At 34.5% G+C, this 23,812-nt stretch overlaps 3 protein-coding genes and 1 non-coding gene across 4 annotated transcripts; 1 reads left to right on the top strand and 3 right to left on the bottom strand.

The window, feature by feature from the left end:
* Positions 1–5,013: 5,013 nt before the first annotated feature.
* Positions 5,014–7,113, bottom strand: LOC113700729 (putative late blight resistance protein homolog R1A-10). The gene has a single exon (XM_027221185.1). The coding sequence runs from the start codon at positions 7,111–7,113 to the stop codon at positions 5,014–5,016; it is 2,100 nt and encodes a 699-aa protein (XP_027076986.1).
* Positions 7,114–7,436: 323 nt separating this feature from the next.
* Positions 7,437–9,215, bottom strand: LOC140011302 (late blight resistance protein R1-A-like). Its single transcript, XM_072060090.1, has one exon. The coding sequence runs from the start codon at positions 9,213–9,215 to the stop codon at positions 7,437–7,439; it is 1,779 nt and encodes a 592-aa protein (XP_071916191.1).
* Positions 9,216–21,460: 12,245 nt separating this feature from the next.
* LOC113700728 (uncharacterized) lies at positions 21,461–23,812 on the bottom strand. Its single transcript, XM_072060089.1, has 2 exons — positions 22,814–23,812; positions 21,461–21,610 (listed from the first exon to the last, which is right to left on the bottom strand). The coding sequence occupies exons 1-2, from the start codon at positions 23,810–23,812 to the stop codon at positions 21,461–21,463; spliced, it is 1,149 nt and encodes a 382-aa protein (XP_071916190.1).
* LOC113702577 (small nucleolar RNA R71) lies at positions 23,571–23,677 on the top strand. The gene has a single exon (XR_003451214.1). It is a non-coding gene; the product is annotated as a small nucleolar RNA R71 (small nucleolar RNA).

The following is a 23,812-nucleotide window of genomic DNA, read 5'->3' as shown; positions in this document are numbered from 1 at the left end:
TATTGTATCTTCTATTCACTCTGAGATCAAATTTGTATCTTGAATAAAACATTAGTTCAAGGTTTACAACTTTCTCATGATATGAAAATGGTCAAATGTTGTCGGCAAGACTCCTAATTTTCCTGGCCTTGTGGATACAATAGGGGCCCTTTCCTGGGGCCTAAAGGAGTCAGCTTTTGTCTACTTTCGGCCGAAGTGCGTTTCCAAGTCTAGATGCTAAAGCAGTAAATGTTTCGTAATACTTGCTGTTCATTTTCGATACCTACAAAAACTGTAAATAATTTTTACCAGAATGCAAACACTACAGTCAAAACTGCTCATATTATATTAATATCTTGAACTATTTTTTCATCAATACCATCATTATCCTTGCCAATGCCAACTCAATTAGAAGTTTGAGGGCACCTAAAACTCTAGACATATTAAGGTAACATTTGTTAAAAATCCACACAAAACTCACCTGACAGATCCTAGTTCCTACCTTTCGGAATCTATTTACTTCACTAAATCGATCAAACGTTTCAGAAATTCAATCATTTTGGATCAGTTTAAAACGAATATTTTGGAATGTCCTTCTTTAACAAATCCCACAAAAAAAAAAAAGTCTACAGCCAAAATTTTTCATATGTCCAAAATTTGGGAGACTAACGAGAATCTAAAGAGGTGCATTTTCTGTTCTTCTTTTTCCTTGCACGATTATTTCTTCCTGACTGCATAAACCCATTGGTTGATTGCCAGGTGTTGGTCTAACTTTTTTGAATTTTTTTTATAAAACATATACTGTACACTATTATGATTTAATATATGTAAAATCAAAAAATGATTGAAAAATGTATCAAGAAAGTGATTGAAAAACGAAGATAAAATATTTTTTAAATTAGTCCAAAACACAATGAGGTTCTATAGGGGTTTTCAAATAATAAGAAAGTTTTATGATTATAGAGTATTATTTGAAATATTATTTAAAATAATAATTATAATAATTTTTGTGATTTGATATATATGAAATAAAAAGATGATTAAAAATATAAAAAAATAAATTAAAAGATATGTTTATAATACAAGTGAAATATTATCTGAAATAATTTACCATCAAAATAACACTCCTCAGCATATTTTACCCCTTCGGATTTGTACCTTGACTAAACTTAGTCAAATATTGTGGGCGAGACTCTTTCTTCTTTCCTTGTTGCAGCTTCTTCTTCTACTGGTGGAGACTTTAGGCGGTAGGGGAGTAATCAATAGATTCAATACAACACCAAAACTAGTATTAGCCAAAGGAAATATGAGGAAATTAGTAAGCAAAAATGATTGCACTAATTATAAGTTAGCTTACAATTTTTAGTCTATATAGAAAACTAGAAGTTAGCCTATACTAGCGAGACGGATGCAACATGAAAGACATATTCTGGTGTTTGCTTCTATCATATTTTATCATTATTCCAAGGAGGTATCCCTGCTGGCTCCAGTTGGGCAACTTGCCTGATTTAATATATAAAATATATATATATATATAATTAAAAAATATTGAAAATGTATCAAGAAATATTTTATCTTCATGATTGTATCTTCCATTCACTCTGGGACCAGACTTGTTCTTTTCTTGTTGCAACCTCAGGTCCCTACCCTGGGGAGGGAACTTTTGCCAACTGTCGGCCAAGTTGCATTCCCAGGTAATGGACATTTTTACACCGCATAGAAACGAATTCGAGGCAAATCCAGACACTAAAGCAGTAAATGATTTATAATACGTGCTGTTCATTTTCAATAATATCTACAAAGATTGCAAAATAGTTATAATACTAAAACAATTATTGAAAGAGTAACTTTATTAATGTCCTTACGTTAATATTAGGAGTATGATCAATCATTATATTTTTATATTAATTACAACAATAATATTAATGAAAGTTGTACTATTTAAGGCATGAATTAGAGTAATTATTGAATAAGATAGATTAGACTCACTGATAACAAAGTACATTATATAAAGGTATTCTAAAGAAGTTAAAAGTTAATTATATTCATCAGTTAGAAAGTGGATTACAATTTAAAACGGATAAAAATAGAAAGTATAACTATTAAAGTGGAACGCAGGGAGTTATTATAATACTAAAGCAATAAATAGTTATTCCCTCTATTCTATAAGATAAGGTCTTTTTTTTTTTTTTTGTGATCGTCCTAGATTATGAACTTGTTCCCTTTGCAAGAGGGTAGTTAGTTTACCAATCTACTACCATGCCCACATTTAATGTACATTTTTATCAATAAATAAATAAATATATATATATATATATATTTTAAAGAAAACAAACCTTTTTATTCATCAAAACCAGAGCACAACGCCAAGGAACCAACCAGATCCCTACATCCTAAGAGAAAAACGAAAACTATAGAAATTCTGCACGTCCAAAGATAAGAGCCCCCTGGAGCGCAGGGGCAACTGAGACGCTGAAGTGAAAATAGAACGAAAGCCACACTCCACCCCAAACGTTGTGAGCGAATCCGCCACCATGTTCCCCTCTCGGTAGCAATGACCAAACTGATGGCCAGCAAAGGTAACCAGCCAAACAGCACGAACAACTGGCCGAATCACCGCGGGGGCCCTCCAAACCCCCTTTAAACAATTGATTAAGACCAAGCAATCGGATTCAACAAACAACTAAGAAATCCCTAAGTAGCGCCCTAGCTGAAGCCCTAACAGGACAGCCCGAGCCATCTTTACTCAACCATCATTTATAGTCTCATCTTACCACACGTAATCCTAGTCAGTCAGTTGCCACTTATTGTGGCCTAGCCCGGCTCATTTACCATTAATTTGGTCCTAGTTGGGCTTAGGCGGGCCTAAAGCTAATACTAGGAAAGAATCTTACTTTATGTTCCAAACTCGACTCATCAAAGGCTTACATTTGTACGATTCTCATCTGAGTAGCGGAGTTTGGATTTGGGTTAGGGAGCAAATTTTGTACATTAATTGTTTTTAAAATAATTATTAACAATAAAATTAAATAATAGAGCATGCAATATATTAAAGATAATTGGCAAAGTTATGAACTTAAAAAAATAATAACACTAAGTACAATATTTTATCCAATTCTTGCAATAACAATAGAACTACTACTTTAGGATTAATACATAAAAACTCATCATTGTCGTCGATGAGTACCCATAAATAATATGATTCATACAAATCATAAAAATATAATTCATGTACTGTTTGATTGAATATTAAAAGTTACACATAATTAAAATATGTTTTCTTTTTCAAAGATAAATAGTAGGTCAACACAAAAATTTAAAGCCTCACGAAATACAATAAAACTAACGACAATAGCACCTGTATTGTCTCAAAAAATATGGAAATATTACACAAAAACCGAGTGTGAGATATTACTAACCTGTTTGATTGTGAAAGAAATTGATACATAGAATATTGCACTTGTTGCTTCAGAATCCACCACATAGATTGTTTGATGGAGATATTCTCGAAGAAGTTCTGTTGTTCTAATGAGATGTTCAGTAAATATTTTTAGATGATTGACTAATTATAAAGTTTTCTATTTATCGATAGCTTTAACCAGAGTCAGAAGTTTAATAGGTTCCTTTTTTTTACTCCCCACTTTTTATTTATTCCTTGTTTTCTCCGAAATATTGGAAAGATAATTCTAAAAGATTCCTTTTTTTTCCTTCTCACATTTTAGTTATTCCTTGTTTTTCTCCTAGATTTTAGAAAGATAATTCTAAAAATTAGGAAAGATAATCGCTCTCTTCTGACGTTTGGAAAATCAAATACAATAAATTTGACTTTGTTAATGTTATATAAAGAATAAAACACTTGATTTTCAACTTAGATTTGGTTTATCTGTTTGCCCCCATTTCTATTATTTCCCGCAGGGAAGGGGGGCAAGTCTTGGAGCTTAGATGAAATTCCATACTACTTGAAGGATATTTTTAAAAGTTAATTACACGTAGCTCCGCCCCTGTCTCATCTCTACCTTTTTTTTTTTGTTGTTGAAATATGCTTTCGGACCAAGAACAGGTTGACTTGAATTATACATATTTTTAATATTTAAAAATTTTCTACATAATATATGAGCAAAAAAAAACCAAATTTATGAATTTAGCATATATATATTTACTAACTTTTTGATTAGATATTGTTTAATTAAAAGAATAGTGATTTAAGGTAAATATGTTATTTAACAAAAAAAATTTTAAAACATATTAAAAAATGTTATTTAACAAAAAAAAATTATTTGTTTTGAACATGTATAAGTATTAAACATATTAACCATTTGATTTGATATTACTATTTGGGTCGAGCTTAATAGCCCAATCATTCTTTTAGGCAACAAATGGTACTGCCCAACTAAATATAATTACCTTTTTATGTTTAAAATGGCATCATGCACCAAACAGGTTTATGTTATATTTTTTCCTTAATGTAAAACAAATCTACTATTTTGTTCATAGCAATAAATAGAAACGGAAAAGCACAAACTTTCCCAAATGGAGTATTATGATATTGTCTGTGGGTATATATATATATATATATATGTATGTATGTATGTATTTAAAGCAGCAATAGGATGGGTTATCGGTTGGGTTGTGGACAAAGTCAGCATAAAGATATCAAAAAAAAATCAAACCTATAGAAGAAAAAAAACCAATTTCCTCGAGCATAATTTCGAAAGCATCATTTACTAAATACTGCACAGAACTTCACATAGGTGAATTTTTTTTCCTTTCCCATCTTAGTTATCCCACATAATCAAATCCAAATTACTCAGCGAGAAAAGAAATGAACTTGCATCTTCATTTGTTGCAAAAAAAAATAGATGTTTTAACATATTAATTAATTGAGTGTATGGTTCTTTGTCGAGGAAAAAGAGAAGCAATTAAAAAGTTTCTGTACTACTCTGACCGAGATACAAAGAAGGAAAAGTGACGATAAGCATCTAGTCAACAACAAAAATGGGGGAAGCTCCAGAAATTGCTTTCAAGAAACTTGAATTAGACTCCTTGTGAGGAGATTGACTCTGTTTCTAAGGAACTGGACTCTGATTCTTCTTCTTCTTCGCTGGAACTCCATTCATCACCCCAATCTTCAATTGAGATCTTTAGAGACTCATTTCCCATATCTCTCTGTTCTTGTTGAATTTGCTTCACTGAACTTGCAACAGACTTGCGACACTCTCTCACCTCAATCATTTCAAGAGTCGGACATTCCCCTAAACAAGAAGGCACCTCTTCCAACATCGGACAATCGCGCACAACCAATTTCTCAAGACGGGGAAAATTATCAGAAGATGCAGTCCAGCTGCGAAAGTTCCACAAGTGTGACAATTTCAAGACTCGGAGCTTAGGGAACCCCTCTTCTTTCATTTCCCATTCTTCCCCAGAGACGGAGTCTTCGAGTAATTTAAGCACTTCAAGTTTGGGCAACTTTCCAATTGTTGAGATTTCACTCCACAGTTGCTGATTGCAAAAGAGAGTCAACTTCTTCAAATTCAATGGAAATTGAAATCCATATCCGTCAAAGAAAAGCAGATTAAGTGATTCTAGTTTACTCAACCAATCAAACACGAGAATCCCGTCGCCAATTCTGGTAGGTTCTTCTCTTGATTCCGTCATCTTACATCTTAGCCTGCGGATGTTTGGTAACTTTTTCAGTATCTTTTGCAAGCTTTGAGAGGAGGGATCAATGGCAAGGCTTAAAGTGTCTAAATGAATTAAGCCTGGGGATACTTCAAGATTTTCAACAGGAAAAATGAAACCAACAGCGGCATTTGTAGTCCATAAATGTCTCAATGTCTTAATATTCCAGATAGTCTTCGGTAACAAACAATTAGAGGTGTTTCCTCGTAGCAGAAAAGTTTGTAACCTCGAGAGGTTTGCTATTGCAGCTGGGATGAAATTTACTCCTCTAGTACAAAGAGCCAAGTATCTCAAATGAGCAAGCAGAAGTACTTCCATAGGAAAAAATGCAACAAACTCCAATTCCCCCAAATCCAACACTCTTAGAAGTTTAGGAAACCAAAACCCCAAATCATCCTCCTTAAACAATAACAAACTGCGTACATTGGGAAATTTTAGAGCTACCTCCCAAATCATCAAATTCATGGCATTTTGATCACAAACTCGGAGGAGGCTGCTTGGGCCAGTAAGATCATTCCAACTATGCAAAACATGCAGAAAGTTTTCTTCTTTGGCTTTTTTCACACAAAACTCGTGTACCAAATCATGAACTCGGCAGGCTTTGGCACCACCCGTACTTCTTTGTTTGGAAACCATAACTAAACTTCTATCAACCAGGTTCCTCAAGTAGTCATCTGCCACATTCTCTAATCTCTTTCCTTCAGTCTTTCGCATGAATCCTTCAGAGATCCAGAGCCATAACAACCTTTGGACAGGAACATCTTCGTCTTCTTTAAATGCACCAAAGTAAAGAAGGCATGGCTTCAAATCATCTGGTAAATGACTGTAACTCAGCTCAAGTGTCTTCATGCAGTATTTGTCATCAAGGACAATACTGGAAGTTAGACTCTTTGTAACTTCTTCCCAGTAGTCTTCTGCAGTATTAGCAAGAATTCCAGCAACAAGGACAATCGTGAGAGGTAAGCCCCTACAAGATTTTGCTATTTGAGATGCAACTCGACTTAGTCTTGGTGGACAACCTTCTTTGCCAAATAGCTTTTTCTGCAGCAAATTCCAACTCTCTTCGTCGGTAAGGTGGCGGAGATGTTGAATCTTGCTATCAGGTTTGAATTGTAGAGACAAATTCTGCAATCTGCTCGTGATGAGAATCCTGCTTCCATTGTCGTCATCGGGCAATGATCTCTCCAACAAATTCCAAGCCTTAGCGTCCCACAAATCATCCAAAACCAAGAGATACTTATTTCTCAACAAAACTTGTTTTAGCTTTACAGCCAAATCATCTTCATCCACCTTTTGATATTGCTCAAGTTTCCCTGATTCAATACTACCCAATATCTGAACTAACATGTTGTGCATGCTATATGCTTGAGAAACAATGCACCAAGCACGAATGTGGAAATGCGACATTACTGATGGAGAATTGTAAACTCTATTAGCTAATGTGGTCTTACCCATGGTTCGAAGACTCGGCCGAGACCGAGACGACTCGGCCGAGTCGTCACCGTCTCGGACTAGTCCGAGACGAGACCGCGACGAATCGAGACCGAGATAGTCATCTCGCCGAGAAATCGGCCGAGACGTCACCGCGACGGATTGATTCGGCCGAGTCACACTGAGTCAGTTCGAGTTATCCCGAGTCAAGACGAGAAATCAGCCGAGTTACACCGCGACGGATTGATTTGGCCATTTCTTTGGCTATTTTTTATTATTTTTGTTTAGCATACTTTTTTTATATTATTAACAATTTTTAGAATATTAAATTCTTTAAAATTTGCGTCTCACCGAGACCGTGACCGATATGCCGAAACCGATGTGGAACGTTCCAAGCCGCGACCTCGACCGCGACTTTGAACCATGGTCTTACCAAGCCCAGGCATACCCACGATGCAAACAACATCCAACCGCCTTGATCCTCCTCTTGTAAGACTTTTAGTGATATTTTCCACCTCGTCGTCGAGAGGCACCAGATCTTTATTGCACGTGGCGGCAGTAACTTGTGATGGCACGTGAGTGAAAGTCTTGGTAACTCCCTTGGTGGTTTCACCAACATAGCTTATGCTATCATAGATCGCTTGAGCCTCAATCTTCATAACATTGATATCTCGAGCAACATCATCCAAAAAATATTCACATCCATCACCAACAAGTGTCCAATCGATCACTACCTCTGCTTTATATGCAACCTCCATAACACGACTCCAGAAAGCTTGAAGTTTTTCGTTCTGGTTGCGTTGCTCCTTGATTTTCTTCAGGAAAGATCTTAAAAATTCAAAATCCTCTTGGATCGTCTGGATTTTATCCACTGGAAAAGCATTTGAACCATTAATTTCATCAGACCTTGCTAGTTCCTGTAGATTTCTTAGAAGAAAATCCATAGAGCCCAACTCTCTGATCCTAGGAAAACCAAATCTCGATACTGATGTTAGTGGATAGACCTGTGTAAATTCTGCCCTTATAAGCTTGAACACTTTGAGCAAATGAAAAAGAACAAGATCGGTTTCCTTGGCCAAGCCTTCATCGATTTGATTCACAAAAAGGGAGAAGATTACAATCGCTGCATCACAGGCCACAATTCCAATAAGATTCTTCATTTCATGGCATAGCTCTTTGAACTTCTCCTGATGCCTAAGAAGGATTGTCAGGAATCTTAACCCCTCAACAATTTTGAGCATTTGATTCATAATCGGGACTGGAGTGCCGGTACAAGGTTGTAATAGCTCCGCAGTATTCTGAACGAGATAATCCATAAAGTCAGCTACTGTTTGCTTACTCTTCTCCAGAGCTGAAGTGTCTGACGATCTTGATAACTTTGAAGCAGTCAAGACATGGATGTAAGTTTCTAGGACCTTGGGATCACCGGGATTAATCTTCTCACGTATTAGTCGAGATATTTGAAGTTCTGTTTCATTCTGTAGTTCATTATCTGTGTGAAAGCACCATCTAGAAACCAAGTGTAATGCATTGATAGCCATCACTTCAGCGTGAATCAAGAGATCTGTCAGTTGCTGACCCTTGACACCGCGAAGTATAGCAAAGCAAATGAAACTCTTCAAGAACATTAGCTCCTCGTCAAGGCGTTTGAAATGGGATAAGAAAATTTCCTCCAGAATCTCGGAAACAGAATCAATGAAATCAATAACTAGCTCTGGATCTCGCAGCCAGTAACAGTGCAGCAGATCTTTGATATCTGTTTCGAAAAACAACTTGATTGCTTCCAGGAATATGGTGAGCTCACTTTTAACACGAGTCGAATGAAGCGATCTTGAATGATCCAAGCATCCGCTGCAAGCAAATTCAAGATCTTGCATTCTCCTGGTAATCAGATCTTGAATTCTTGAAGACGTAACATCCTTCTCCTTCTCATCTTGTTCCAAACAGGTTTCATGGTTCCTCCTCCTACACTTTGTCAGATACAGATCAAAGCCTTGTAATAGTCTTACCCCCCTCTGCAGCTTCCAGATAAGATAACCGCACCCTGTGGTGGTACCATGCAAGCAGCGAATATATTCTAGAGCGAGCTCAAAGCAACTACGGCTACTGCTGCAGGATATCTCCATTATTGTATCTTCTATTCACTCTGAGATCAAATTTGTATGTTGAATAAACATTAGTTCAAGGTTTACAACTTTCTCATGATATGAAAATAGTCAAATGTCGTCGGCTAGACTCTTTATTTTCCTGGCCTGGCCTGTGGCCACAATCGGGGCCCTTTCCTGGGGCCTAAAGGGTTCAGCTTTTGTCTACTTTCGGCCGGAATGCGTTTCCAAGTAAACGATACCAATTCGAGGCAAATCCAGATAATAAAGCAGTAACTGTTTCATAATACTTGCTGTTCATTTTCGATACCTAGAAAAACTGTAAATAGTTATAATTTTACCTGAATGAAAACGCCTAATATAAGCTTTTGTCAAAACTTCTCATATTATATTATTAATATCGTGAACTATTTTTTCATCAATACCATCATTATCCTTGCCAATGCCAACTCAATTAGAAGTTCGAGGACACCTAAAACTCTAGACATATTAAGGTAACATTTTTCATCAATATGATGTATTTTAAGTGTGATTCTCTTGTAAAAAGGTATTGATTGCTCTTTGACTACTATAGAGGAGGGCGGAAAAAGTCATAACAATCAGATAACACACAATGTCTAACGCTTATTTTGTGGTCTTAGGCTACAAAATTGGAGAATCTTATTTTGAAACCAATTTTGCCCTGTCTATACTTCAACAAGTAAGAATACAGGTGTTTATACTCTAATTATTGTCTGTTTGTTGTCAACCATGAGGATTCTATATTTAGACGAATATTCTCAAGATCGCAGTAACCAAAAAAAAAAACTGCATAAATAGGTCTCACTGCTGAAAATAATTTGCTATCCAACCACTCCGTTACTGTATTTTATCCCTTCCGATTTGTACCTTGACTAAACTTAGTCAAATATTGTGGGCGGGACTCTTTCTTCTTTCCTTGTTGGAGACTTTAGGCGGTAGCCGGTAGGGGAGTAATCAATACAACACCAAAACTAGTGTATTAGCCAAAGGAAATATGAGGAAATTAGTAAGAAAAAATTATTGCACTAAGTATACGGTAGCTTACATTTTTTTAGTCTATATAGAAGTTAGCCTATGCTAGCGAGACGGATGCAACAGGAAAGACATATTCTGGTGTTTGCTTCTATCATATTCTGGCTCCAGTTGGACAACTTCCCTGATTTAATATATATATATATATATGTATATATATATAATTAAAAAATATTAAAAAATGTATCCAGAAATATTTTATCTTCATGGTTGCATCTTCCATTCACTCTGGGACCAGACTCGTTCTTTTCTTGTTGCAACCTGCAGGATTCTGGTGGTGACCTCAGGTCCCTACCCTGGGGCCTAAACGAGGGAACTTTTGCCAACTGTCGGCCAAGTTGCATTTCCAGGTAATGGACATTTTTACACCGCATAGAAACGATGCCGATTGGAGGCAAATGAAGATACTAAAGCAGTAAATGATTTATAATACGTACTGTTCATTTTCAATAATATCTACAAAGATTGTAAAATAGTTATAATACTAAAGTAATTATTGAAAGAGTAATTTTATTAATATCCTTACATTAATATTAGGAGTATGATCAATTATTATATCTTTATATTAATTACAATAATAATATTGATGGAAGCTGTACCATTTAAGGCATGAATTAAAGTAATTATTGAATAAGATAGCTTAGACTCACTGATAACAAAGTACATTAAATAAAGGTATTCTAAAGAAGTTAAAAGTTAATTATATTTTTCAATTAGAAAGTGGATTACAATTTAACGTGTAATTAGTTTACCAATCTACTACCATGCCCACATTTAATGTACATCTTTATCAATAAATATATTATTAATCATTCTAAGAGTAACAAATACATCACTAAAGCTAGTATTAACGAAATGACACATGAGGAAATTATTTAGCAAAAAAGATTGAGTATAAATTAATTTACATTTTTAATCCATACTAAAAAAAAGAAACAATAGAACTAATCCAAGATATAATTTATAGGAGGTCAATTATAAAACCAGTACTATGATTGCCAAGTATGCTAAATTAGCATACTTAAATGATTTTGTGACTGTGGTGGATGCGATAGGAAAGAGATAGTCTGGTGTTTGCTTTGCATGACGAGATTTTTTTATGAAAAATTAGGAGCATGAGATTTATTAGATAAATGAAGTAGAGAAAAAGTGGGAAATAAAAAAGAGGAAATTTTTGTTTATACATTGTTAATGTATACTTGTGCGGTATTAAAATGTCTTCTCTAAATAAGAGTGCAACTAGCTTACAAAGCAATAACAAAGAGGACAGCGTAGAGGATCAGTTTATTAAAAGAAAGACTATAAGATTATTAAAATAATGCAAAAATGATAAGATACTACTAGTAGATATAAAGTAATAACCCATTAGGAAAATGGATTATTTGTTTTGCAACTTACCCAAATGAAATTCTAACCACGTATTGCCTTTGAATTTCCTTTTGAGGACAATAGGATGGAATTAATTTAGGTACAAAAGGACGAGTCCAAGGTACATAGATGTATGGTTGGACGTTTTGCGTTTTTTGTTTTTTAAATTCGAAGAACACTTAAATTAAAAAAGAATTTGAAGCCTTTTCCTTTTATTATTATTATTATTATTATTTTGTTTGAAGAGGCACTACTTATTATAGTACTCACAGAAACAAAAAGTTTGTACATCTGTCCATGTTGAACACTGACAGTACATAAAAAATATCGCACCAGTATATATTTACAATGTATAAAAACATTACCCTTAAAGATTTCTCTAACTACAAGACCGCAACTCTATTGTGGATAGTTTCATATCTATTTCTGAACTTTCTTTTTTAATATAGACACATAGCATATTTACCTTGCATCCGTCTTCATGGGATTCATTATTAAGGCCTCAATGGTCCATAAAATTTAACACGTAAATACCATATTCAAAATTGCTCACACTAATATCTTAAAGTATTTTTCATGAATACCATCATTATCCTTGCGAACACCGGCTTAATTAGGAGTTTAAGAACACCTAAAAATCAAGACATTTAACTCCGATAAACTATACCCATTGCAACTATAATTATTTACGTAACACTTCTTAAAAAATTCAAACACAAACTCAGCAGACAAATCCTGCCAACATAGCAATAAAATAAACTTTTAATTTTAATTCTCTTGTCAAAAGGAATTGATTATCCTTTTAGACTACTAGTGGAGGGTGGAAAAAAACTATGGCAATTAGATAGCATAAAAGCCATCATCAAGGCTGAATTGCTAAAATCATCTTTGCAGCAAGAGCTTGCTTAGTAAACTAATAATTATTATAAAAAAATTATGAAAAAACAACGTGACTAAATATAAAATGTTATCCCAACATAGATTTTCCAGCTGAAAACATAAAAACTGAAGAAATAAAAAAACCCCTTAAAAAAATATTGCCCATCATCTTAAATATTTGGGAGAATTTCGGATATGGAAGTCGGAAGAATCAATACTCAGAAATGGTGTGCAACTTTTCAAAAGTTCATAAAGTAGATATAAGATTCAAAAATGAGGCTAATTACTTAGAATATTGTAAAAAAAAAAAAAAAATCGGAAGAATGGTTGTATACTATTGCTGTCGGACTTAGTCAGTCCGATAGCTAATGAAAAAAAATTTTTTATAAAAAAAGTGTCAGTCTTGCCGGACTCTGTCAGCCCGGCAGAGACTCGAAAAGTTTGGAAAAAAAAAAAAAAAAAGGTGCAGCACCACATGCACTTAGTTTCCAAGTGTTTCTCTTCTCATCTCTCAGACTCTCTATATGTATCTGACTCACAGGTGGTGTGGACTTTCCAACCCTTAGCTTCCATATTTTATTGTCTATTCCTCCCCAACTTTCACTCGGTCACCACGCCAGCAGTTATATCATATGGATAAATTCACATTTTTTTTGGGTTCCTTTTTTTCCTTTCTAAATTTATTTTTTTATAGCACTTGTTTCGTTATAATCTTTTTTTATTCAGTATAATAAGTAGAAGGTTTCAAACTCAATTTTTACAATTATAACCCATTTATTTTAACTTTCGGTAAACTTATTTAAATTCATTTTTCCAAACTAAGTTATCAATTTATACCATCTTTTGCACTCATTATTAGTTTTAAATATTTACTTGTAATATGCAATAAGCCTAATTACCAATTTTTTACCCATCCATACTTTATGTCACAAAATTACATACTATTTAATAATTGAACAGTAAGAATATAAAAATTTGAACTAACTACTATAAAAGTTAACATAAAAATTTAATCCAAAAATTTTGAACCCCTAGCATTTTATTCGTGTGCAAATTTAAAATTTCATTTTGGAAAGGTACGAAAAAAGGATAAAATTTGTCATAAATTGGTAATACTGAGAAATGAGCAAATTAATAAACTAAGAGAAAATAAAATGATAAGATAAAATTAACAAATAATAATAATAATAATGAAACAAAAGTAGTAAATATCATGACAAAATGAAAAACTTTTAAAAAAATGGGTGAGGGAAGAGAGGAGATTTGGGGGAAGACAATTTTAAATGAGTTAATTAGCTTTGATGGCTTACCCAATAATACCCATTTAATATGGGTAACTCATTTATATCCATATGCAAAAATTTAAGATATCCATACCCATCTATTCATGGGTGAATATGGATAAATTTAATTAAATAAATTTGTTTGACACCTATACCTACAGCTATCTAATTAAATTTACCACATGCTAGACCTTGAGCAATAAACTTTTTGTATAAACCAAGTTGCTATTTGTTCCTGAGCGGCTATGCGTTGCATTGGTTCGATCTCATTATAAGGGTCCATATTCAGTGTTCAGAAGAAAATGAGAAACAAGCATCAATCTTAATCTTGCATGATAGTTCTATAAAACATTAAAAAAAGTCCAGCCTATTTTTTTCAAAACTTTTGTAGTCAGCCCGGCAGGACTGACACAAGTGGTTTCTTTTGCTAACACAGCCCGGCAGCCACTGTTCTTTTGAAAAAAAAATGGATTTTGTCAGCCCGGCAACAATAGTTTTGCACTATCACACTGTCAAGACAACCATTCTTCTGATTTTTTTTTCGGCAATATTCTAAGTAATTAGCCCAAAAATGGAGTGAACCAATATTAAATGCAATAAGATTTGGCTTAAATTACCAAAATGTCCAGGTGCAAAAACTCATTCAACTTCTACCTAAACGTGAATTCCATCTCCATTTCCCTCAGTCACCACCCCTAACCTACCACCACCATCAACTCTTCCATAAAAGATCCATTTTACATTCATTAAAAATCTAAGGTCTATTTGGATTGCTATTTTTTGAAATTTTTATAAAAAAATATATTGTGATGATTTGATATATATAATGTAAAAAAAAATGATTGAAAAATGTATTCATAGAAAACAAAAACATTTTTTTATGAAAAATTACAAAGCAAACAAGGCCTTGATTTTCCCAAGAACTATATAAGGGAGAAAGTCAGTCAATACTTATTATCTCTCACCAAATTGACAATTATCTATTGCCCAAGTATGACATCACAACCCTGTCGTCCATTGCTGGGATAATTGGTGATACACTAGAAGTACTTACAAGGGAATTACAGAGGTCAATAATTGTTGTAACTTTTTAATCACCAAATGGAGTGAAGAAGATATTTGGATTATTGTTGATCATTTGAAGTGATTTAAAGAAAATATGAAGTGCAAAATGTTCAAAAGATGAAATGCAATCATGAATAAAAGAAGAAATGTTTGACAGTTTTGATATATTTTGGTATTTTGGCTATATCTTGAGCTCAAAGTATCGGATTGAGGTGATTCTATAGCCATTTTGAAGCTAAGACATAACTTTACATTTCTTATGAAGACATCAAAATTTAGTTCATGAGTTTTTCTAGTCAAAAAGTTGAAATATAGTCAGCCATTTTTGTTATCGAAAGTTGAAACAAGTTTTGACCATTTAAGAGTATTTTGATCATTTATTAGTCTACAAAGTTTCAAATTAGATGATTCTTGATGAATTGAAAAGTTAGCTCAAAGGGTTACAAATTTCCTATTTTATACGAGAGTTAGTTTATAGAGAAAATATCAGTTAAATTTGGTGTAAAAATAAAGCAATGTTGAAAACTGATTAGAAAAGTGCAAACCTATAAGGGAGGCAATACGCGGGTGCAATATGCAACCTTACACCTGCGTATTGACCTCGCATATTCTTAAGAAAGTTGTGCAACTTACATAGATAATTGCTCTGATATTTTTACAACTTTTTACAGCTCAATTTCATCAAGAATTTGGCTATAGTTGTGAAAAAGAGAGCATGGATACTTGTAGAATAATATTTTGGGAATTTCAAAAACCATTTTACATTAAAAAGTTAACAACTCATTTGGAACTTGAATTCATCTATAATTAGGGGGTTTGAAAACATATTTTCATAACTTTGGATCCTAGAGAAACTACATAAAAATATAGTCATTCACAAAATTTTCTTAGTTTAGTAGTTAGGATAGATTAGTATAGTTTGTTTCATCCAAATCTTGTATGCAACTAAGCATACATGAAGTTGAGGATGAAGATGGAGAGATTGGAGCTCATGTGACAAGGATTATATTTCTCCTATCACTTTATTTCTTGTATTAATTCTAACGTTTGATTACATTACAAGTTTGGATCTTATTTTCATGTCTTTTATGTTTCACTAGTTTTTATATCTAGGGTGTGGATAAGCTTCTATGATTGTTATGTGAACATTTTCATGGTTATTTGAATTATATTTTTGAGTAAGTTATTTAGCACTTTTACTTATCTAATCATGATTAACTGGTCATTAATTATGATAATTTTAAGATGTTAAGTTTACAATGAGAATTGAAATTTAACACTAGTTCAAGAAATGTTAAACTTAGGAAGTGCACTCACAAGAGTAGAGGAGCACCTTTGTAGTTTAGCGGCTTGTTGCATGTAATTTCATAAAAGAAATAAACTTGTAGTCAATTTTATAACCACAAAAATAGGTATGACTTAGTTACAAATATAATTGATTCACTACGAGAGTAGTTTCACATTTATTAGGAAATTACACCATAACTAGTCAAAATAATAACATTCACTTAATCAGTTTTTTCACTTGTAAGAGTAGTGAGAAATTTCATAACCCAAGGAATTTTCTATTGTTATTTTTCATGTTTGTAGTGTAGATTTAATTTCTTACATTTTTGATAGTCTAACTAATAAAAGTGTTTGAAAACCATCAGTAATTAACATTCTTTTCTGTGGGATCGATACCTAATAATTCCTGTACACGATATATATGATCTGTATACTTGTAGAAAACAATGTATTTAGATTTTATTAAATTTGGTGTATGGTAGAACCTCGTCAACAACGTAACTCAACAAAAGAAGTAGCAACAGGAGGATAAATTATTTTAGATTCAACTCACAACCTGTGGTTTGTGACTTTTTTGGTAGAAGCATTTATCATAATAAATTTAATACATATGAGCAAATTTATTGAACATTACGAAAATCCCATAAAAAAATTTATATAGTTTGTGATTGATTGTGTAGTAGTTACCAGGTCATTTAATGGTATGATTGCAGAATTGTTAATATTACTTATAAAATTAAAAATATGCATTTTAACTTATCCAATAGGCAGACTACCTGCACGCGGTTAAACTGTCAAAGAATTATTTGGTTCACTTGCAATTCATACACTTGGATACATAAATGAAGTTCAATGTTAAGTAAATAAGATTTATTAGAAAGGAATTAAAAATTGCATTATGTTATATTTCAAGGTTCTATTTTAGAAATAGTGAGGGAAAATGTAAAAAAATTTCAATACTTTTGGAGGACAATGGGGGGGCTAGATAGAGTATTTTTGAAAAATGAGGAGGCAAGAGCTTGGCAATATTAAAAAGCTAAATTTTTTATACGTTATTTAATAATTTTCAAAAAAATTAAGGGCATTCAATTGTAGTAGTAGAGATTGTGGTAAAATACTTCAAAACATGAAGGTGTATTTTCAAATTGTAAATGTATAGTGGAAAGAGATGGATTACATCCAATGTTAAAAACAGATGCAATTTGTCTATTTAAATTGTAGAGAACAGATATATTTGTAATAAAAAGGAAAAAAAGATTAAGTTGACAAAATATAACATCTTTAAAGTAGAAAGAAAAAAAAGTGTGTTTTCTTGAAGAAGAGTTTTGATATGTGAGGTCACTGGTTAAAATGCATCATAAATTCTAATGAAATCCGTTATGCAAAAACTGAACAACCCATTTCGAGCTCAGAAGATCTTAAATTGATTGTCATTAATTTCTCTAGAGGAAGGAGCAGTTGCAAAGTGAGACCAGTTGGATAAAGAACTGTAAAAATTGCTCAACAAAATTGTCATCTAGTTTCTTTGATTTTTCATTCTGATCAGTTTGAATAGTTAAATACTTAGAATGGAAATAAAAGATAAAATAGAAAAGAACAAGTTTAGAATATTTTACTTTCTTTAGACTTTTAAAAGTACCGCTAATTTGAAAAATTTTCCTAGCAAGTAAGGGTAAGATCTAAGAAGTGGAAAGGGGCAGGAAATTAGAACCTAGGATCTTTAATTCTTGATATCTCAATTTTAGCCACAATGCCAAGGTTTCCTTTGCAAAAGTACGGCTAATTTGATGGATGGAGAAAGTTTGTTGCACAGGTGTTTAGATTTTTTTTTTCTTTTGGCTTGATATCCTAAGTGACAGGTTGTCGATGCCTGTGCAATAATAAAAATAAACCTAATTGTCAATTAAAATAATCAAAACCTGATTCCAAGTATTGGAGCAGGAACTCTAGGTGTGCAATGGGTTACTTGATTCGCCCTGTTTCCGAAGAGTTTGCTTAATCCGATATACCCGAATGGGATGACTTTTTTCACAAATAATTATTAATTTGTAAACAGGGTAAGTAGGGTCGTATCCTCAGGGACTGTGGATTCTTTTTTATGTTCAAAGTAACAATGGAGGATTTTTATAGCAATGGCAATAAGTAAATGGTTCGAATAAAAATAAATAACCAACAAAAGATTAAATGACAAATTACTAAAATCAGAATAATAATAATTAAAAGTCTAGCCAAGAAATAACTTCAACAATGGTTCACCTAATTGATCATCGATGCAAAGGCATTTCCAATTATTTACTAGTAAATAGGTTATAACTGTCAAACAAGCGATGACAGTCAACCCCTCCTTACTGTGCCGGTGATTAAGGTACGCCCGTTAATCACTGCTCTAATTGAGAAATAATCTTAGTCACGCCCGTAAGATTTAATTTCCCAATTGCCTTACGTATTAGAGGAGCTCTATTCTAACCAAATAACGCACTACCAGGATTATTTCAGATTAGCCCGCGTATCCCCCTGACACAAATCTAATCATACTAGTTGTCACTAATTCAAGGCAATTAAATAATTACGGATTTAATGCCCTAATTCACAATAGATTATCAAGTTAACTAATTATCCAGATTCAAGACAATCAATTAATTAAATAATCATAAATACTGCAATCAAGGGATATGCGAATACCAATAAATAAAAGAAAAAGATAAAATTAAATCGATCTCACAATTTTTAGGCGAACCAAAGCTTTCGTTGTTCCTTGACTAGAGTGGGGAAATTAGTTCATATTTGATGCGAAACACCCATACAAAATTGAAGCAAAAGTCGCGGCCATTATCTGCGTTTAGGAAAGCCCAATTCGTCCGAACAAATGAAAGGAAAACAAAATTTACAGAGAATGATTGTTTCCACATTTTCTTACCAAAGTAAGAGTTTTTCGCAAATAAACCTAATCCCCACAATAACTTCAAAAGCCGGCAACTTTTGAAGTCCTGCGAGGGACTTATCTACCCAAACACCCCACCCCAATTTTCCGATGTGGGATAGAAAACCCCACAAGGGCCCCCGCTGATAGGAAGTAACTACCCCCCGAACCCCTGAGCTGATTTTCTTGTTTCCACATTTTCTTACCAAAGTAAGAGTTTTTCGCAAATAAACCTAATCCCCACAATAACTTCAAAAGCCGGCAACTTTTGAAGTCCTGCGAGGGACTTATCTACCCAAACACCCCACCCCAATTTTCCACAGAGAATGATTGAATCTCCTAATTGCTCCTGACATCTGAGGAATGAAAAGAAAATTACGAAGAACTAAACAAAAAAGAAAAGTCAAAGGCTAAGCCAGCAAAGTAGTGCTAGTTCTCTGCGCTTGTTTCTATCTAATATCTAGCTACTCTAAAGCTTCGCTCCTGTGCGGCGGCCCCTCCAAGGGAATAAGACTACAGCCCGTGCTTTCTTCCTCAACAATTACAGAAATGGGCCCAAGTTTTTCCGTTGCCAACAATGCCCCAGGGGTAAGCTCTGTGACTTGGACTCCTTTCATGTCAAATTGGCACTTGTCTATCAATATTTGACAATGGCTATTACTCTATCTATCATATTACCAAGATACCAAGAAAATCATATATCAAACATCAGTGATCAAAATCCGAGAAATATCACCTCGATTAGCTTTCAAACCACAAACTCCTTCAATTCCAAGTTAACTAATCTAAGAGAAAGGAATGACGCACAATATTTATCAGTAAATGGTCCAAATATTAACCAGAATCTCAACATTATATCCATAAGTCGGCAAGCTGACTTCTATCCAACTAACACAACCTATACTCTTGTTTTTTTTTCTATCAATTATTTATTTTCTTTTCTTTTTTTCTTTTTTTGTTTAAAATAGCACAAAAAGACTTAGTCTTTAGCCATTTGAATCTTTTGACGCGAACTCCAACATTTTTCAGATGAAAGAGCCCGGTTACTTAGCTCCTATCGCTTTACGACCACGTACTCATAGAAATCATTGCTTTTTTACGCGAGAATCGATACTTTTGGTGAAGATCCCCAGTTACTCAGTAATAATTAATAGCGAAGTACAGTCAACCTTAATTCACATCCAAATACACGATAACTCAAGGTAACACATCAAAAACAAACAAAAACAGCAGCTACTAGCCTCATTTCTTCAAATATGGAGAACTAAAGTTAATATTGGATCAATTCACATGAAAATGCCAACAACCATTCCTTAAGCCTGGAAAAGTTAACCAAATATCAAAAGAGTCAAGCAATCACCGATATTCACCAAAGAGATGTTCTTGGACTCAATCACATTATCTCGATACACTTTTATTATTAAAATTCGGCAATAGTGAAATTAGAGGCAACAATCCAACATCAAACCTTGGCAGTCACATTAGAGCTGATCATTAAAAAGAAAGAAAATAAACGAAAGATAGACAAATAACAAACTAAAAATAAAGGAAAAACATCTAAAAACTAAAACTAGAAAAACTAGCACCCCAACTGATCCCCCCCCATACCTAAACAATACATTGCCCTCAATGTAGCAAATAAACATCAAAAGTAGGAGAAAAGGCAATAAAACTTCCCTGAAGTTGGGTCAAAGTGGTAGGTGAAAACCAAACTAAGGTGTAAGGTCGCATGGTGCATAAACGCTGCCAAATTTTTCACTGGTCTCCAAGGGAAGAAGTGGGAATGGTTGCGGCATCGGTTGGGCTGTGTCGCGCGAGGTGGTGGTGGTCGTGCGGTTGGTGCTGGCGGCGAGTGAGAGAGAAGAGGGGTGAGGAAAAGGCGGCGTCGACCGCAGGAGAAGTGGGCGGCCACGTGATGGAGCGTCGCGCGCAAGGTGGCGCGCGATGGCAAGGAGGGGAGGAGATGGCGGCGGGCAAAGGGTCTTTGGTCGACAGAGAAGAAGAAACATGGGATAAGAAAGAAAGAAAAGAGGAAGAAAGAAAAGGAAGGGAAGAAAGAAAAAGAAAGAAAGAAAGAAGGAAAAGAAAGAAAAAGAAAAGACAAAAACAAAAACAAAATAGTTTTTTTCTTTTTTTTTTCATCAATTTTTTCATTTTTTAATTTTTTTTAAATTCTAATTTTGGAAATCAAAAGTGATAGCTAAACAGAAAGACTTCCTTTTTTTTATTCAATAAATTTTTTAAAAATTTTTTTAAATTTTTTTAAATTTTAAATTTTTTCCTTTTTTTTTTAATTTTATTATTATGAACAAAACTTATTTTCGAAATTTAAAATTAGAGAGTAACAGGAAATCGAAAACTGTTTTCGAGTTTTGAATACTTATCTTTCCCGCAAACGTGACGCGGGCACATCAAAAAGGCAAGAACCCTTCTGACCATGAGCTCTCCATACAACATGATGTGGGAGCGTCATGAGGGTGAAAATCCTTCTGACCATGAGCTCTCCATACGACATGACGCGGGCACGTCATGTCAGAGAGATACCTACGAGTCATCAAAAACTAAAATTGAAGCCAGAAATCAGTCAAACTCAAAGAAAACATATTTAATCTATCAAACAAAACTGAACAAACAATTAAAAGAAATTGGGTTGTCTCCCAATGAGCGCCTTTCTTTAACGTCTTTGGCTAGACCTTAAACACCACTCTTCAATTTGGATGTAATTCAATTTTTCTTGTAATCGATGGCCCTCCTCCAGGATCCAAATAGCCATTGAGTGTACCCTTCTTTCTTAATTTTCTATTCCTTTTCACCTTATAAATTGCTTTCATCCCCTGATACTTGTTCACAACAACTTTGAATTTATCCATGCAAGCAAACTCATAAAATTTTTGCACAAAGGGATTAATATCATGAATAGAAAACATAGAGTGAGAGTTAACAGGATGTTCCATTGTATCAAAAATATTAAATTTGACTATTTCTCCATCAAATTTCATGGACAAAGTACCCTTATTAACATCAATTTTTGTCTGTGCTGTGCTTAAAAAGGGTCTACCTAAGAGCAAAACCGAGGGGTCGGGAGAATGGTCATCATCCATGTCAAATACATAAAAGTCAGCTGGGAATACTAATTCATTAACTCTAACCAGCACATCCTCGACCAACTCATTAGAGTATGCATTTGTTCGGTCAGTTAATTGAATTATTATTTCAGTTTCTTTTAATGAACCTAGCATCAGAGAAGCATACATAGATTTAGACATTACGTTGATTGATGCTCCTAAGTCCAGCATGTTATTCCTAATCAAAGTATTATCTATCCTACATGGGACAATAAACCTACCTGGATCCCCGCATTTCGGTGGGAGCTTCCTCTGCAAGATTACGGACACGTTCTCCCCTACAATGACCCTTTCATCTCCCCTAAGCCGCCTTCGGTTGACACACAGATCCCTAAAAAACTTTGCGTACTTCGGCACTTGTTTGATTGCGTTTAAAAGGGGGATATTAATCTGTACCTTGCGGAACACCTCCAAGATCTCCTTCTCCTTATCTTATTTTCTTGGTTTCTCCAACCTGCTAGGAAAGGGAGGCGGGTTAATCTTGACTGTAATGATTGGGTCGGGGAGTACTTTTGGATTTGTGCCACTGTTGTCCTCCTTCCCAAACTCGTTCTCGATCTTTTCCTCATCCTTGTCCTTCGGGATCACAGGTTCGGGTCCTTAGATTTCCTTCCCGCTTCTTAGGGTCATCGCGCTTACGTTCTTTGGGTTCAACTCAGACTGAGACGGCAATTTACCTTGGACTTGGGACTCCAAACAGTTGATTGTTATGGCCATTTGGTTCATCTGATTTTGCATGGATTGCATCTGGCTCATTTGATTTCTTATGTTATGCAGTTCGAAGTCCGTCTTTTGTTGATGTTGCGCAGTGGTAGCCATCAGTTGTTTCATTATCTCCTCCAGAGATGGACTAGATTTTGGTGACGGAGGTGGTCGGGGTTGGTACTGCTGCTGGTACCCTTGTTGTCTATTTGACACAAAATTACACTGCATGTTCCCTCCATAGATGAGGTTGGGATGGTCCCTCCAACCCGCGTTATACGTATTTGAGTACGGGTCATAGGCCTTTCTTGGCGTGGGCGCGTGACCGGCCATATTTACTTGTTCTGCACTTTCTTCTTGAATCATTAGGCACATCTCTGTAGAATGACCCATACTAGTACAAATCCCGTACACCTTGGTCTGAGATGCATTTCCTATAGCCAGTTGCCTAACAAAAGAAGTCAACTCAGTCAGCTGTTGTTGGATAGAGGATGTCTCTATTTCATTCACCTTGCGTATCGGGACATCCTCTCTCGTACCAAATTGCTGTGATTTCTCCGCCATTCCTTCAATTAGCTCCCACGCTGCTCGAGGGGTCTTGTTCACCAGAACCCCTCCACTCACAGTATCAATTATACTCTTGTCTCTGAAAAGTAGCTCCTCGTAAAAATATTGTATGAGCAACTGCTTACTTATTTGGTGCTGGGGGCACTTGATGCATAATTTCTTGAATCGTTCCCAGTAATCATAAAGCAACTCTCCTGGGTGTTGTTTGATACCACAAATCTCCTTTCTTAGACTTGTAGCTCGAGAGGCGGGAAAATACTTGTCTAAGAACTTTTTCTTCAGTTGGTCCCACGTGGTGATACTATCTGGTGGTAGGTAGTATAGCCAGTCTTTTGCAAAATCCTTCAAGGAGAAGGGGAATACCCTCAT

The sequence above is a fragment of the Coffea arabica genome, chromosome 7e (genome assembly GCF_036785885.1).
Source record: "Coffea arabica cultivar ET-39 chromosome 7e, Coffea Arabica ET-39 HiFi, whole genome shotgun sequence".
Lineage (NCBI taxonomy): Eukaryota > Viridiplantae > Streptophyta > Magnoliopsida > Gentianales > Rubiaceae > Coffea > Coffea arabica.
This window is presented reverse-complemented; position numbering and strand designations above follow the sequence as displayed.